This window comes from Balearica regulorum, chromosome 10 (genome assembly GCF_011004875.1).
Source record: "Balearica regulorum gibbericeps isolate bBalReg1 chromosome 10, bBalReg1.pri, whole genome shotgun sequence".
NCBI classification, from domain to species: domain Eukaryota; kingdom Metazoa; phylum Chordata; class Aves; order Gruiformes; family Gruidae; genus Balearica; species Balearica regulorum.
In genome coordinates this window covers 8134849-8151543 of record NC_046193.1, presented here as the reverse complement: position 1 = coordinate 8151543, position 16695 = coordinate 8134849, and the positions used below count along the sequence as shown (strand labels likewise).

At 57.4% G+C, this 16695-nt stretch overlaps 1 protein-coding gene across 1 annotated transcript in view; it reads left to right on the top strand.

The window, feature by feature from the left end:
- The first annotated feature begins 4288 nt into the window (after positions 1–4288).
- Positions 4289–16695, top strand: part of TEX264 (testis expressed 264, ER-phagy receptor) — a 39912-nt gene continuing 27505 nt past the window's right edge. Inside the window, exons 1-4 of the mRNA XM_075761966.1 lie at positions 4289–4441; positions 5445–5512; positions 6661–6952; positions 13504–13725. Of these exons, the coding sequence (XP_075618081.1) occupies positions 6695–6952; positions 13504–13725 (480 nt within the window). The 5' untranslated portion in view covers positions 4289–4441; positions 5445–5512; positions 6661–6694. The remainder of the gene's footprint in view (positions 4442–5444; positions 5513–6660; positions 6953–13503; positions 13726–16695) is intronic.

Genomic DNA, 16695 nt, shown 5'->3' with positions numbered 1-16695 from the left:
CCGTTCTCCTTGGTTTGGTGGCTTCAGTTCTGATTCAGTGAGTGGGTCCTACCCCATGCAGGTTTGTATGGTTCGGGAATAGGATCTGAACAGAAGTTGAGAAACTAAACTCGACCCTTCTGGTTTCAGAAGGCAGGAGGCAGGGGAGGTTACATGCCTGCCTGGAAAGTTCATTCCATAACTTAAAAAGCTTTGCATTTAATTACAAGACCATTTTTGCTAATAAATCCAAGAGGAAAATAGTTTGCTATTTAGCATTTGTGGCCTAAATAGACAGTTAACCATAAGACTAATTTGCATATTTCTTAACACTTAAATTTGTCTGAAAAGACATAAATGCCTTTTCTTACGCTGTAACACTGTGAATTTTGAATTCCTGTCGTGAGAAAGAAACAGAAAAATGCAGTGGGAAATGAATTTAAATCTGAGGGCAAAACAACTGATCAATAATTAATCTTTCAGCATATCTCCTCTTTTGCGTTAGCAGAGGCATCAAAAGGTGAAGTGTTTGTCCTTCACCCATGTGGCTCTCGCCGGATGCCAGGACAGGTGGTGTTCACATGCGTCAGCCCTTCCTAATCTCCTATCAAGGTTTTCCCATCGACAGCAGTTTAATTTCAACAAATGAATAGTATTTTGGAAAATGTAGTGATTGGTACAAGAAGCTTCATGGTAGCAAATATTAAAAGTTTATGGTGCTGATGGTGGAGGCCAGTGGCCGAAACCTTCCTGGCTTAAATACTGAGCCACAGCCTGGTCCTGGCTCGCTGGACAAAGCAGGACCAGAATAGCCCTTTGTGCCCTCACCCTGAGCAGCCAGCCCGGTCCTGCCCCTGCTGTGCTGAGCTCTGCCAGCGCAGCCCCTGCCCTCTGCACTGCCTTTCCTCTGGAGAGGGCTTCTCCAGTTCCCGGTGTGGGGTGAATTGGGCAGCGATAAAAACGGGGAGGGTTTCCAAGCCGGTCCCAGCAGCACGGGTAGGTGGCAGGGAGGTGGGAGGAGATCTTCTGACAGCGGGATGGCTGGAGCAGGGACATGCAGGTCCTGGGATGTGGCACCTGCCCCACGGGGCAGGCATGGGCCAAACTGCGCGTCACGACGTGTGGGACTACTGTGCCATTGGGTCATGCAGCTTGCTCTGAGGAATGTACCTTTGGGCTTTGAGAAACAGCCCCTGGCCTCCGGCTCTACCTCTGCAGGCAGCCTCCTGCCCACTGGGTGAGCATTTTCCATGTGCCTATGCTGCCTGCCTTCCAGCTATTCCCACAACTGCCAGTCTCCCCTTGTTCGTGAGGGACCGAGTGCTGGTGTCGGTTCATCAGCAGTAATGCGGACTTGCCGTGTTACGGGCAGCCAGGAAGGACTTTGGAGCGGAGCCCGTCTGTGTCGGTGCTGATGGAAATTCCCCTGAGCAGCGCGCCCTGTTCTGGCCTTGTGCCTGCCCCTCTAGAGAGGGTATTTCCATCTGAGTTAGTTAGTCAGTTGTTTGTGTTTTGCCATATTCCTGAGGCAATAAGCATCCTTACCACATCTATTTGCTTACTGAGCATCCAAAGTGAACTTCACAAAGCTCAGCTGGCCTTCTCCAGCAGATAAAGGCACCCAGGGCAACTGAGAGAGGAAGGACAATGGCACATCTTGCTGGGTCACAGGAGCAGGGGACGGAGGGTCCAGCAGGTGAGAGCAGGGCTGGGAAGCCAGGGTCTGGGCCACAGGCAGAGCCGAGTGCCCCGGCACAGGTACCTCGTGCCCTGCTGAGACACTGTGGAGCACCAGGGGAGTGGGGTGCAGTGACTGCCCTGTTGAGCATCATCGCTGACTGCTACTGCTGGAATGAAGCCAGCTAAGGTGGATGGAGAAATGTTGCCTGGAGCCTGACAGGTGGGACAGCACAAGGCCAGCTTGCTCACATCTGGTCCTGCTCACAGCCCACTTCCATTTCTGTCTGCCAGAAGAGAGAATTTAAATGAGAATGGGCTGATCTGTGTACCCCGTCAGAGACGTATGGGGCCCAGCACGGCCCAAACAAGTCTGCTGAGACCAAGTGTCTGCCATAACCAGACACCAGGACCCTCGCTGGAGAGCTGGCCCCGCTGGCTGACACCGTCAGAGGCCAGCAGTGGGTGTGCAATGCGGCCGTGCAGTGCTTGAGCAGGTGAGGACGCTTGGGGAGCCCGCCCGAGAGCACACGTTCCACATCCTTCTGCCTCAGCTCTTCTCGGTGTGCTGTTTCAGAGCGAAGGCATGAAGTTGTTAAGCGAGATCCAAATTTTAGCATTTGCTGTTGTAATGGGGAAACATAAGTATTAAGTATTAAATGTATGCTGAGTTAAATAACTCTGAGGCTGGAGGAAAGAGAAGTGTCTGATGGCCAGAGCTGGCAGTTAAAGGGCTTTTGAGTTCTGTTCCTCTTCCTGTCAGTGAGTCACTGCGTGGCTCCAGACGAGACACGTAACCAAGCTGAAATATTTTCTTCCAGTTCTAAAAGAGCTGTAATGCCAAATACAAGGAGGGCCTCTGAGGTTTAAGTAATTCCAGTTTACAGAAAGCCTCGAGGTCCTCACTAGGAAGCTGCTTGAGAAAGGCAAGTATTACAGTATTTCAAACTACCGTTCATAAATGAGCTCTTTGGCTTTACACTGGTGAAAAGCAGTGCCTGGAACTGCCTCTGCAAACAGCCTCGACGAAGGGGGCTGGGACGTATGGGAAGCGGACGTGAAACCGCAGCAGGAGAGACGGCAGCGAGCTCCACTGCTTCTTGTTATTGCGTCTGGAGAGGGCTCGAGCGGGTTATTGGGTGTGAAGGTTGCTTTTATACAGGGGGAAGAAAAGGAGGACGGGAATTATGTCTGGGCCCTTCTGGCATGTCTCTTTCGAAGGAGGAGCAGGAGGGGAAGACTGTGTGGTCCTCTCAGGTACTGTGCTTGGTCCCATTGCTTGAAAAAAAATGAGGGCCTGAGAACTCATCTGAGAAGCAGCAAAGGCCGCGGGTCGAGCGCCGGTGCTCCATGGTGCTGTGTGCTCCGCGAGGGAGCCGCAGGACAGGGCATGCTCCCAGAGGTATCGTGAGGCAGGAGCTGCTGCGTGACAGAAGTTGTCCGAGCGCGTCAGAGCTTGGGGTGCTGAGGGGTGTGCAAGATGATGGTGCTCCTGACCAGCTCCTGTGCTGGCTGAAGCTTTGTGGGTCTTCAGCAACTAGTTAATGTGTTTCCCCTCCGGGTGATAAAGCCCAGCTGATGGAAAAGAAAGTGGTCAGCCTCCCGGGGAGTGCCCCATGCTGCACCAGGCCAAGAGAAGGACAAACGAGTGGAGAACATCTGGCCAAACCCCCAAGCCCCTGAATGAAACAAACATCTAACTCTTTCTTAACTCTCCCGGTGCTCCCCCTTGTCGGCTGGTGCTGTCCATGTCTGCTGAGCTATCCGGCTGGTTTTCCTTCCAGCTGGGCAGCGGGAAAGCCCAAACTCGGGCAGAGGCGGAGCTGTTACTGCCAGGCTGCAGCAGCCCCAGCGATGGGCCAGAAAGAACCTGCGAGCGGCTGCTCAGAACTCTCCCTGGGTTTGGTGCAAAGCGCCCTGGCACTGAAGAGCAGCGCAATCCTGACTGGCCAGGCCTCGTGGTCAGGGCACAACACGGGGCTGGTGCGTCCTCGAGCATCGTGGCACCTGTTTGTCCAGTGCCCGAGGGAAGGAGCCCATCAACCGGAGGCTCCGGCTGTTACGGAGCCTGAAGCTCCGGGGTCGTTCAGCCGGGACACGCGCCGAGCTGCCGCAGCCCCAGCACAGGGGAGGCTGGAGGACACAATGTCTTTGTTTATCATTCGCATCCGGCGGTGTCTTGGACCGAGAGCCAGCTGGGAGGGGAGCGCCCTCCGCACCACAGGGGCTCGGGCGAGCCGGTCCCCCGGCCTGCAGGCCCTGCACCCGCGGCCCTCCTGTGCGACGCAGCCAGGGCTCCTGGGCTGCAGGCCGCAGGGCTGGGGGTGCCACGTGGCAGGGAGGCCCTGGGGAGCGCTCCCGGTGGTGGCGGCCGGGAGCTACGTGGGGCCCCGCCCGGGAGGGACGCGGCCGCCGGACCCGGTCGGCGGGGCTGGGCCCTGGTGCTGGCCGCCGCCCGCTAGGGGGCGCCCTCCTCGAGGAACGCTCGCGCCTCCTCTGCCCCGGCAGGACAGCCCGTACCGCTGGGGGCGCCCCCGGCCCAGTCGGAAGCTCCGCCCCCCCACCGGAAACCGCGCCCCTGTCCGCCAGTGGCACGGGCCCCGCGCCCCGCCCCTCCCGCCGGCCCCGCCCCTTCTCCGGGGGTCGCGCGCGTGGGCGCGTAACCGCCGCCAGCTGGAGCCGGGGCGGGCCCGGCGGCCCCGCGCGAGCGGGGCGGGGCGGAACGGGGCGGGGCGAGCTAGGCGCCGGGATCGCTCCGGCCCGGCCGTCACCGGCTGAGTCCCGGGTGAGGAGGGGGGGGGGGGGTGCCGGGATTGTTCCGGCCATCACTGGGGCGGGGAGGTCTCTGCGGGGCCGGGGGGCGGCGGGGCCGGGCCGGGCCGGGCAGGGCAGGCCAGGCCAGGCCAGCGCCGCTCCGGTACCCCCAGGCCGCGGCCTGCTGGGAGCCGGACAGCGCCGACCGGGCCCGGCGGTGGCTCGGTGGGTCCCTCCCCGCTCGGGCGGCCAGGCCGGTGGCGGGGGTTGCAGCCTGTGCCGGTGCTGAGGGCGCTGCCTGCCGCCGGCCGGGGCCGGGAGCCGCTCCTCCTGGCAGGCAGGCCGGGTGCCGCCCGCCGCGGGCACTCGCTGGGGCCGCTCGGGTCAAACCCTCGCCTCCGCCTGGGCACGGGCACCGGCGGCGCACGGCCGCCGGGCAGGGGCCGAGCGAGCTCTGTTCCCGCTGCCCGTGAGCAGTGTGCCCGCCGCCGGCGGGGAACGAGCCGCGGGAACCGGGAGGACCAGCCAGCAACACCCTCTTCTCGTCTGGGGCCGCTGTCTTCAGGCCCTCGGGCTGGGTGTTGCGCTGGCGGCTCTCGGGGAATCACCAAACCCGGGATTTCTAAATAATAAATCTGTGTTGGCCGTAGGGAGGAGGTGAGGCGCTGCTGGAATCGGGGTGGCTCTATGGCTCCGGCCAAGCTATAGGTCCGGGGGCGCTCGGCTCCGAGGTTGCCCGGGAGCAGCACCGGGTTCGGCTTGGTTGTGCCTGCGGGGGCGGCTGCAGGACGTCGTCCTCCTTTGCTGCTGCTGTCCAATTTTTGTGTTTCTCTGTGCCCACGTGTTCAGCCACAGAGTTTTGGGAAGAAATCTCGGCCTTTGGGTCCTGCAGGAGAAGGCGCTCCTCGGGACGCCCCTCTGGGGAGCAGTTCCGAGGTGACTGGACGCCTTTGGGTGCTCAGCTGTGACTCTGTTTGGCTTTTGGCCTCGTGAGGTTAAAAGGAAGCAATGATACTTATTTTTTCCTGCTGCAGTGCAGCGGATTCCGCACCCCTGTGCATCAGATGTTGTGAACCCTTTCTGGGCTGAGCTGGTTTTTCAGGTGAGTAGGGCCGTGGCACGATCTGGTCCCTGGCCTGGCGGTGCCAGGGCTTGGTTTTGGTGTACCCCTGCTTGCTGGGGTTGAGCAGAGCAAAGCCACCCGTGCTTCCTACCAGGATGTGGCTTTTCTCTCGCTGTAAAGCTGAGCAAGCAGCAGCCTCCACAAAGGGCTTTTATTTTTTTTGGACCAAGTGTGTTTATAACACAGAGGTAAAGGTGTTTACTTCAACCTTCGCTTTCAAACCTAGCTCCCGCAAAAGTCCCAGGGGAGCATTGCAACCAGTCCTTGTGACCAGAGCTGTGTTTCAAGGGAGAATAAAACACAAACAACTCTCCTGCGCTGGGTTCGGTCGCAACTCCCCAGAGCGGTTGTGCTTGGTGGGTGAGGAGGAGCTTGCCGGGCTGCTGTGTCCTGCAGTCAGAACGAGAGAGAAAAGACAGCAAACAAAACAGGAAGCCTTGATTGGGGTTATAAAAACTCTTTTAGGTTAAAAAAAGCCATCTAAAAGGAATAACGGTAGTTTGTCACACCTTAGCGTGGTGGGGATGCTTTTTCTAGCCAGGTCTTCAGTTTTCTCCGAGCCTCTCTGTGTGCTTGGATCCAGATGCAGGGCTTAGCTCTGAACCCATGTGGTCGTCATTTGGGTCATTGCAGGCCTGGGCTTCTAGACTTTTTGACAAAGGGGCTGCCCTGGTCACGGTGTTGGATCTGGTATCTATAAATGATAAATTATTTGGTTATGGTCCCCTGATCCTTAGCCCAGTGCTGTGTATCTGCTGCTCTGTTAGGTGATGCGGATTCCCGGGGTGGTTTTCGGTCTCTCCTGGATGCAAGGCTGGACGTGAGCGGTGTGGCTGGTTCTGGGGAGATGGGGACAATGCCTCTCCACCCCCCCTCCATAACTACCTCATTCCCAAGAGGCGCTGAAGCAGTGTAATTTGTACCTGGTGACCAATTAGAACAGGCTGATGCAACATGAGACTAATATACAGGAGGTTTCGGGGGGAGCTCCACTGTCTTTAAGCTTCACGCATAAGGGGAGTTGGAAGTGGGTGTGTTTTGCTGCAAATAAATAGCTTTAGAGAGTGATTGCTTGTCCGAGTGCTAGCTTAACTCCCCTCCTTTTTCTTCTCTCTTCTTGCCGCTAGTGCATCAGGAAGCCTGGAGCACCAAGCGTCCATCATGTCTGACTGGGTGCTCCTCGGGCTGATCGCGGCGCTGGTCGTGTTGCTGCTGCTGACCGTCTTTGGTTTCATGGTCTACTCGGGGCTTTTCACGGAGGTGGTTGTGAGTGCTGGCTCCCCGCCTGTCGGCAATATCACACTGGCCTACAAATTCAGAGTGGGCCCATATGGTGAATCTGGGCAGCTCTTCACGGACGGCTGCAGCATCTCTTCTAAGCTCTGCTCCATCGGTGTCTACTACGACAACCCTCACACGGTAAGGTGTGCTCGGAGGGGCCAGCAAGCTCTTGTGGTCAGCGCCGGGGTTCCTGGCTCAGGATGCTCCCTGACTGTATTTCAGGTGCTTGCAGCTCATCCTCTGTATATGAGCACTGGGGTTCACAAGGTCTCGCAGATGTGCAGAGGATGCTCTGTGGGGAAAGGTACCTGAAAGCAGATGGCTTCTTGGATAACTCTAACTGGAAGGCATGGGGCAAGACCCATGGCTCCTGCTGAACAAGTTATCAGCAGGATAACGGATCTGGTTATGGAGCGGAGGCCAATGTCCATGACCCCAAGGTGAAGGTTCCTTAGCAGATCCCCTGGCTGCAGGAAGCGCAGCCAAGGCTCCTCGTGGATTTGCAGCTCTGTGGTTGAAAGCAGTTGGTCTCTTCAGCTTGCTGTGTCCTCATCCATACTCCTCCTCTTGTTTCTAGCGCTCTCATGTATTTCTGAGCTTCCCTGTAGTCCTTACATCCCCTGAGAGCTGTTACTGAAACCTCAGGTGGTGCATGCTGAGGGCTCCTGTCTGATGAAACAGTTGCTCCGTGATGCTCTGAGGCTGAGAGGTGAGCAGAAGGTGCACTGCCTGATGGCTGCCAGCCAGACCTAAGTACTCCACTGGGTACGGTCCAGGACAAGGAGCAAACAAAAGCACATCAGACCTTGCTGGGGGGTGAGGAGCCTGGCTGCTGATGCTTGGTGGCACCGGGGTATCCAGATAATGGCATGTGGGCGTTTGTCCGTGGCAGACAGCCTGGCTCCCCAGTAATTCTGCAGTAGCTAGTGTGACCGTGGAGGAATGCTGTGGGGGGGAGGGACGGTGGGGTGGCCAGCAGCCCCGTGTGTGTGCTTGGGCACGTGTGCTGGGGGCTGGCACAGGGCACAGTGCTTGGGCTGATAGCTCTCGCCCAGTGCTTCTGCTCTGGGGTGACTGGCCCTGCTTTAGGAACCCTCATGGGCTGCATAGTACCCGCCCCTGTTTCATTGCTTGCAAGATGGTACTCCCAAGGGTTGGACCTGCTTAGAGGGAACTTGTCCATAAAAGCATAGTGCTGAGTGGCTTCTTGGAGCACTGTGGCAGGAAGATATCAGAGGCAAGAAAACACTGAGCTGACTGTCCTCAGCGGAGCCTGGTGCGCTCAACCACCTTGTGTCTTTGTATCCTGTGACAACCCGACTTATCTTTACCTTCCAGTTTTTGCTTCTGGATCATGGGAGGTAGAGAAGAGACACCCTGTAGTGCCTCTTCCTGGCCTGGGAAGGAGGGTGGCAAAGAGGACTTCCCTTCCAGGATGAGCCCGGGCAGAGGCAGGGTTCAACTAGACGTGCTTGGACACTTTTCTCTGTGAGAAGTGTCGTGTTTGGAGCAGGCGAGGGATGGTGTGCTGGGGCCTGTGTGGTCAGATTGGCCAATTCCCCCACCACTAATTTGTGTCGTTGTCCTTGCATCAAGTTTCTCTTCTGGAGTTGAGAACCCCAGTGCTGCTGCTGCTGCTTCTTCTCCTGGTGTCTCTGGGGACTGAGCAGAGCAGTCAATGCTGTTGGAAGGGCTCAGTGTCCGTGCTTGGTGCTGCCCTGCTCTGGGGACATGATGCAGATGTGCCTGCGGTTGCCCTGCAGACCTTTTCTGCTTGGGTGCTGTGCCTTGCCTCTCTGTTTGCCAAAGCGTGGGCTAGTGAAACCTTGTACTGCTGTGGCCCACAGGTACTGATAAGGATATTTGTGCTGACTCCTGCCATGACTGGCATGGGGAGTGCTTTCCCTGGCAGCACCAGGTAAGACTGGGAAGGACACATTCCTACATGACCCTGGAAAGTCGGGGTGTCTGTGCAGGATGGAGCTGCCTCCTTCTTCTGGTCCTGTCTCTTTTCTCCCCTTCTGGCATCTGTTGCATTTCTGCTCTCACCCTGTGGTTGGAGCAGGCAGTGGGGCTGCAGAACTTGTCTTTGGTAGCCATCCAAGGTTTTGGAAGCCAGCTGTTTTCTCCTTTTGCAGTCGGGTCTCTCGGGAGGGGAAGACCTTTTCTGCCAGCATGGCTGAATGGCATCTGGTGGCCAAGGAGGCCTGTCTTGGTGTCTGTGACTGGGAGAGGTTTCTCTGGATTCAGGGCTCAGCAAGTGGAGGCAGCTCTTGGCCTGCTGTGGTCAAGGCTCACCGGGATCTCTGCCTGGTGGCCCAGCTGGTGCCCAGTCTGGACTGGAGCGTGGTACTGGATCTGGAGGCCCTCTTTTTCCCCCTGCTGAGGGATCTGTACTCACTTGCCTGCGGGCTGGCCACTGATCCAGCATGGGGTGCCAGTGCCTTCAGCCGGTGTGCAAGGTGAGGAACAGGATACTGTGGGGAGCTGCAGTCTGCAGTGGGGCCCTTGAGAAGGATGGTGGTGAGTTCATGTGGGTCTCTAGATGTTTTGGAGGGTGCATGGCCCCAGATCTGAGGGTTAGGCTGGGAGATCCTGGTGGTGACGCTGGGCAGGGGAATTGCATCGCTTTTGGAGCCTGCAGGTGGTGCTCGGGATGGGCACAGCAAAAGCTCTGGGCACTGCACGTGTGTGGAGCAAGCCTGGTGGGTGCTGGAAATTCTTGGGGACCACCAAAGCCTATAATGCATCTCTGTGACCAGGCATCCCAAGCTCTGGAGGCCGTGCAGCTGGCTCTTGTGACAGGAGCCTAACTTGCCCTCAGAGGCTTGGCAGGCAGCCCCGCAGACTTTGCCCTTCTCTGGAAGGGCTGCCTTTGCTCATGACATTGGGCAGGTGATGTCAGCCCAAGCCTCGTGCCTCCATAGGCACTGTCGTAGCTGGGGCACAGCGGGGCCATGCAGGATGTAGCTGTGGGGCCCTGCATAGTGGCAGGAACCTCCTCTCACCTGACACCCATGAGCACACCTGGGTCTGCTGGAACAGCCAGAGTGCTGGTGGGACCTTCTGCAGGCTGATCTGTGGCTTCTGAGTTGGTTCCCACAGAGATCTGTGTCTCACTGGTGGGTAGGCCAGGCAGGGTGCTGGGAGTGAGAATGTCCTTGGGCAGGATGGCCAGAGGGCTGCTTTGCCTCCGGGAAGGGGAAGGGACTAGTTTTGGGTGGGTCGCGTGCCCGGGGGCTGCACTGCTCATGCCTGGCATGCTGGCTTGGGCACTGAGCACCCCAGTGTCCCGTGGGGTGCCCCTATGTGCTCAGACCTTCTGTAGCCATGATGGCATGGGAGATGGTGTGTGCTGCTGGCTTCTCATTCGTGGAGGTCCAGCAGGGTAGGATTGGTCACCCAGGCTGCCTTTTCCCTGGGAGGAAGAGGTGACCTCCTCTTCCTTGTTCTCAGTGCTCTCCTGACCTCGGTGAAGCACCCTCAGGCACAGGCTGGTCTGCTCGGAGCTGGCCACCCGCCGCAGATGTTGACTTGTCACCAAAAATAGACCTTTTGTCATCAGGCAGCACAACGTGCTCGCTGCCCGCTGTGTCCCGCGGTGTCCCTGGATGAGTGCCAATGGGATCTGGCCAGATAGCCCCCTTGAGTCCAGCTCTCGGCCGCTGGCTCCTGGGGGGTTTGGTGCCCCCAGCATTGCAGGAGGAAGGGGCTGATGACTGGCAGGTGCCAGTGCAGCATATGCTGTGCTAGCAGACTCATGGCCAAAGGAGGCTTTTGCTAGGAGAGAGGATTGGGATGCCAGAGGAAAGCAGCGGCTGTGTGCCGACTCTTGGCTGGGAGTGGGGCTGGGGGGAGCCCCGTGGCTTGGAGCGTGTGGGGCTGCCTCGGGGTCACACCGGGTCTCGGGGTGGCCACCATCACCGGCATCCCCAGGGCTCCCTGCCGGCTCCTGGTTCTCTGGCGTTCACACAAGGATGCTCCCCGAGTGCTTCTGATCCCCTGCCAGCAATCTTTTATGTGTTTTAATGAACAAGATTACTATTAATTTGCACTTTTTTTTTTTACCTTTTTATTTAATATTTAGTAGCCCAGAGGACTTCTCCCTCCTTTTCCCACTTCTGGCAGGAACAAAAATAACTCCTCAGCAAGGACTGGATGTGGCCGGTTTGTGCTCAGCTCCAGCCAAGCGCTTCTGCTCACATTTAGGTGTAGGTACGTGCTAGGGCCTTTTGCCTGCAGTCCACATGGTCGCGTGCTCAGTGACCAGCCTGTGCCCAAGCCTTGGATGGATGGGGCCGAAACACTCTCTGAATGCAGGAATGGGTTTTGCTCCCATCAGCGAAGCTGCCAAATATGTTAACTAATAATTTCCAAAACTTCTCTGTTGGGGCACTTGGGGGAGCAAAGGCTTTGATCAGTGCCTGCCCACCCCAAAAGGACAAATTTGTTTGTGAAAGACTGGTTTTAACTGCAGTGTTTCCTTCCTTCCCTTGAGATGGGCTTTTCCAGGCAGGGGAGGAGGCAGCAAATGTGCCTTGCTGCTGCCCTTGACAAAGTGCCTGTGGGGCTGCATACTATAAAAAAGAAAGTTAAAAGGAGAAGGGAGGAAGCAAATGTACCTGGCCCGAGTGGTGCTGCGCACTCTGGCAGCTCGGGTCCTTCCATCAGTTGCTCTGGGGCTGGGGGTGGTTTGTCTTTGCTCAGGACGTCAACGGAGATTGTGTGTTTAAAGGAATTTAATCTAGATTTCCTTTATCTCCTTGCTTCATCTGAGCCTTTTCCCACAGATGCCTTTTACTGCTGCCTTTTGCTGTCTTTGGGGTGGATCTGCTTCTCCTTCCCTGCCCCAAGGCAGCGATGCTCGGCACAGCCCTGTCTGCAGCTCCCTCTTGCAGCACAGGAGGGCAAGAGCGAGCCGTCAGGTACGGCAGTGCCCAGCCTGATGGCTGCTGCTGCTTCTGGCAGTCTGTTCTCTTCCTTCCTATTTGCATCTGCTTGTGTTTCCCCTCCGGGATGGTCCCATCGTGCAATGTAAAAGGGTGTTTAAGGGAAAAGGAGGGCAAGGAGTGCGGTGCGGACTGGTTGTGCTGCAGGAGATGTTGCTGAGCTTTAGCACAGGCAGAGTTAGGGATGAGACTGGGGAGCGCAGAGCGGAGATCCCCTTGGGAGGCATGTCGGGATGGGAAGCGGTAATATGCTGGCCTTGGTGCACCCTCTCTCTGCCTCCCGTTATCCCCACGAGAGCTTTGTGATGTTAACGCCTGCAGGGTGTCCGTCAGTCTTGCTGCCCACTCTCAGGCTTCCTGGCAAGTCCTGGTGAGTTTTGCCACCTTGTGTGGCGGGAGTTTGGAGACTTTGGTTCTCCAGCCCTTGCCAGAAGAGGTTGGCAGAAGGTGCATCTGCCAGTCCTGGTTGCTGGCTGCCATATCGTCTCGTTATCCAGCAGGTCTGAGAGCAAGTGACAGGGAAGCACGAACACTCAGACGATGCCCCCTTCCTTGATGCCCCCTGTACCCCCCATTCTTCCCAGGGTCCTTTTTTTAGGCCAGTGTGCCCTGAGGAAAGGAGCCTTGTCTCTGCTTGCCAACTCCTTCTTCAAGCATCTCTTTGGGGGTGGAAAAGACAGCAGCTCTGCTGGGGACAAAGGCTGGCGTTAAAGGAGGGAGCTGGGCTCTGATCTCAGCAGTGGGAAGATACACTGTGCCCTTAGGTGGTATCGGGGGGAGTTGCTGGGCTCTCCTGCCCCTGCCATGTTCCTGCCTAGTGCTGTGGGTAAATATGAACTTGAATAGTGGGATTTTGTTAAAAAACAGAAATGAAAGCCACAGCCTGGGTCAGCTTTGGCCTGGAGATGGCTGGAGTCAGAGCCTTGAGCACCCCTGTTGCTGGGCTGGGAGCCCTGCAGCCTCCTGTCTTCCCCAAATCTGGAAAGAGAGCGTGTTTTATGTTTTGTGTATTGTTGGGGTCCAAGATGGAAGGGGATATGTTTCTTTTTGTGTTGCTACAAACAGCTTGGTGACTGCATGCAAGTCTCATGTGCCTCAGTTTCCCCCCCCCCTTCCCCCCCCAAAACTGCGCTAGACTGAGTGTGCCCACTTAGGAGGGACCCAGCAGCCTCTGGATTTCTCTCTGGCTTAGTGCCGGTGGCCTGTGCTGGTGGGTCGTGTGTCCGGGTGGCTGCTGGGGGCAGGTACCCCTGCAGGGCAACCTCCTTGGGGCTGGGATGGAAGCAAGCTGGGCAGGTTGTGGTCACATCTCTTTTTAGCTCCCCTCTGGAGTTGCAGGGATGTCCTGCGGGTGAGGATAGTGGTGCGCATGTCTCAACAGTCGGGTCTCTGATGGGTGGTCAGGAGAGATGCTTTCTGCAGTGGCTGTTACCCGGGATGCATTTGGGTGAGTAGCCTGGTGCGGTTTAGTTCTCCTCTGCAGCAAGTCCCTCTGCCCTCCAAGGAGGGGAGCGGTACCTTCCCCACTGGGCTGTAAGCTTAGGCTGAGGAGCGTGGACAGCTTGGGCCTGGATCAGTCTTGGTTAGGGGCAGGCACCTGGTTTGGTGTGCTTGGTCATGCTGGGCCATTGCATTTACCCTGGTTCATGGTGGTCTCCTGCCTCCATGCTCTGCAGTTTGAGGTTTTGGCCGATCTTAAGCCTCTCCCTTCTGATGCCGTCTGTCTGTCCCCCTCGACAGGTGCCTCCAGAGAAGTGCCGCTTCGCCATAGGCCGAATCCTGAGCGAGGGAGACGCAAAGCCATCGGAAGAGCAGATCAAGCGGTTCCAGAAGTATGGCTTCAAGATCTTCTCCTTCCCTGCTCCCAGCCACGTGGTCATGGCGACCTTCCCATTCACTACACCGTTGTCCATCCATCTAGCAGTCAACCGTGTCCACCCAGCCCTTGACACCTACATCAAGGTAAGCAAGTGTGGCATGAAGAGCATCGCATGTGTTCTGTGGACTGTCAGAGGTTTCTCTTGCTGACAGCTGATGGGGCTGCTCTGACGTGTCATCTCTTGATGTCTTCCCTTGGGCACTGCCATCAAGATCTCTTCCTTTTGTGATCTGGCAGGTAGTTCCCCAGCAGGGATGTCCTTCCATTCGCTTCGTAGGCACAGGGGTGTCTTTTCTGCTGTTTTGTGTTTACGAGAAGCAAGTTCTCATCTGACAACTTGCTGCTCTTCTCCTTAACACGGAGATAAAAGCTGGTTTTCCCCTTGAGTGCTTTGCTTGTTGTTCAGATCTGGCAGGTATGTGCCCCTTTGGTGTAAAGCATCGTGCTGTGAAACTTCTGTTTCCAGTGCCAGCCTCACTGGTGGGACAGCTGTCTTCTGCAAGGGGCGGGAGAAGTTGTTAGAAACTTTGTGGCCTGTGGGTTTATGAAGATTTGGTTTCAGCCAGATGCTGTGGGCTGTGTTTCCCCTTGCCCCCAAGCAGAGCAGGTGGCCATCCCCACTGCTTCTGATCTTTTTGAAGCCAGCTCGCTGCCTTGCTCTGGCTGCCATACCAGCTGCGGCAAGGGTGTTCCCAGGCAGCACATCTGACACAGAAACCTCCAGATCCGGGCTTCCTAGAGAGTGAGGATGGTCCTGGCCAGCTGCGCGATCGAGGGAAGGGACTGTCCTTCCTGGTGTGGGAGGATGCTGGGGAGAGGCCGGTGCTCAGCCCCTGGCTGATCTGACTGTCGAGTTCTGCCGCTTTCGTTTGTTCGTGTTGAAACGCACTATTTATAAACTTGCTTTTCCTGGCAAAACTCCCAGCCCTGTGGGGGAACTGTGTGAATCCCTCCAGCCTGCACTATGCCGCAGGATGGCTGCCTGGGTGCCAACCCCAGAACTTCAGTGGGGGACTCTTTCCCGACCCTCTTGTCCACCCTGGCCTTAGGCAGCTGCCTGCTGGTACCGGCAGAAGATGCATTAACACCGGCAGTGGGTGAGACTGCCGCTGTTCATGCCCTCCCTGTGCTGGAGAGCCGGTGGAGAGCAGAACCAGTTCCCCGTTGTCCTCTTCTCACTCCATCCTCTCTATGTCTCTTCCTGGAGCTCTGCCGGCTGTTTTGGTGCAGGGGGTATCGGGCACTGCTGCCAGCCCTGCGGCGGGCGCGTGGGTGTGCAGGGAGGGGGCTGGCGCGGGTGGGAACATCAGGTTGGCTGCGGGAGTGCTCAGCAACGTGGGGCTGACGCTGCCTTACTTGGGGAAAGGTCCCGGCGAGCGCATCTGTTGCATGAGAGATGGAGTTGTTAGAGCTAAAAAGGGAACCACGGGTTGTTCTGGGAGCACCTGGCAGCGTTTAATGGGAGTGGCTGATTGCAAATTAAAATAAATAACTGAAATCATATGGAAACGCAGTGCCCAGGGCTGCATGTGGAGGGAGAGGACACATTTTGATCTCTGCCCCAGTCCTAACAGCACGTGTGTCGGGTGCATGCCTGCGTCCATCCCAGAGTACTGCAGCAGAGCGTGGCCCCCTGGCCAGACTGACAGTGGGGAGGCAGGCAGGGAGATGATGGGGTTGCCTTGCTGGAGTAGGACAGAGGGGAGTGGGTGCTGCTGGTCCCCGCACACTGCACTGTGGGGGTGCCCTGGCTTCCTCCGATGTGGTATGGGGGACTTTGGAGGCTGTTTTCTGCTGCGCCAGCAGCATCCCCACCGCTTCTCCTGCATCCCTGCCACTTCTCCTGTGGGCTGGACCACCTGTGCCCCTGGGGCTGTGCTGGCCATTCCCAGCGTGGAGGGATGGGGAGGGAGGGGGGAAACTTTCATGGAAACAGGTGACCTGTGCCCGCTGGATGGTGGGAATGGGGGTTGCCATGGAGACAGCTTCTCCAAATAGCATCCTTCATCCCACCCCCGGCGTCCTGCTCCCTTAAGCAACCCAAGACAGCAGCGAGACGGAGATTTGCTTTATTTATTTATTTCACGCTGCGCGGCTTTGAGAAGGGCGCTGTTAATGAGAGCCAGGGGTCAGGCCTGCTGAGCGTGCGGGTCCCCCTGCTGCCCTGCCGTCCTGGCAGCAGCGGGGAGAAAGGGGGTGGGATGGCAAAAGCCAGGAGGCATGAAAGGGGCTCAGCGGCAGAGATGAAACACCGGCTCCTGTGGAGAGAGGGAGTTAGCTGAAGTGGAGGGAAGATGGCATGGCTGCCTAGTCATAGGGAGGTGTGGGAGAGCAGGGGATGGAGAGGGGAGGAAGGGTGGAGAAAGCTTTGGATATGCTGAAAAATAGGGAAGGGGAATGGGAGGAGAAGGGGACCAGAGGGGAAGTGTGGGGCCAAGGAGCTGAGGGTTTGCGAACCGGCTAAGGGAGCAGGACTGCGAGAGGCGGGGAAGAAGCCTGGGCAGAGCTGGAGGAAGCCCCACCGTGGGCGGCCATGCAGCGCCCTTCCCGTGGCATCCCCTGAGGTTAACTGCTGGGGACGTCGGCTCCCGAGGCTGAAGGCTGGTGGATATGGAGGGGGAGTATGGGTCCCTCTGGACTTGCTGGTGCCGTGCTGAAGTTATTGGGGATGCCTGTGGCTCAGGTTTCCCAAGCTGTGCAGGTGCAGTGGTGCTGGCTTTCAGCAGCTTGCGTTTCGTGTGTCCCAGTCTCTTGCTGCTTTGGAGGGACGGGAAGATTAAAAATAAAATTTATAGCAATAATTAAAAAAATAAATGGGATGATGGAGTCCCTTTTCATGAGGGACAGAAGGGAGATGGGCTGGCACGGAGCAGGAGGTGCTGCGGTCAGCCTGCCCTTGCAGCGTGCCTCCGTGCTCTCGTGGGGCTCAGGAGCTAGCATTTCCACGACTCTTTGGGTGCAGCTGTGGCTTTCAGGAACTGTGGGGGAATGGCCGTAGCTGTCGCTGGAATGTAAGAGGACATCCTTCCCCTGGGATGGCAGGCTGGCAGTAG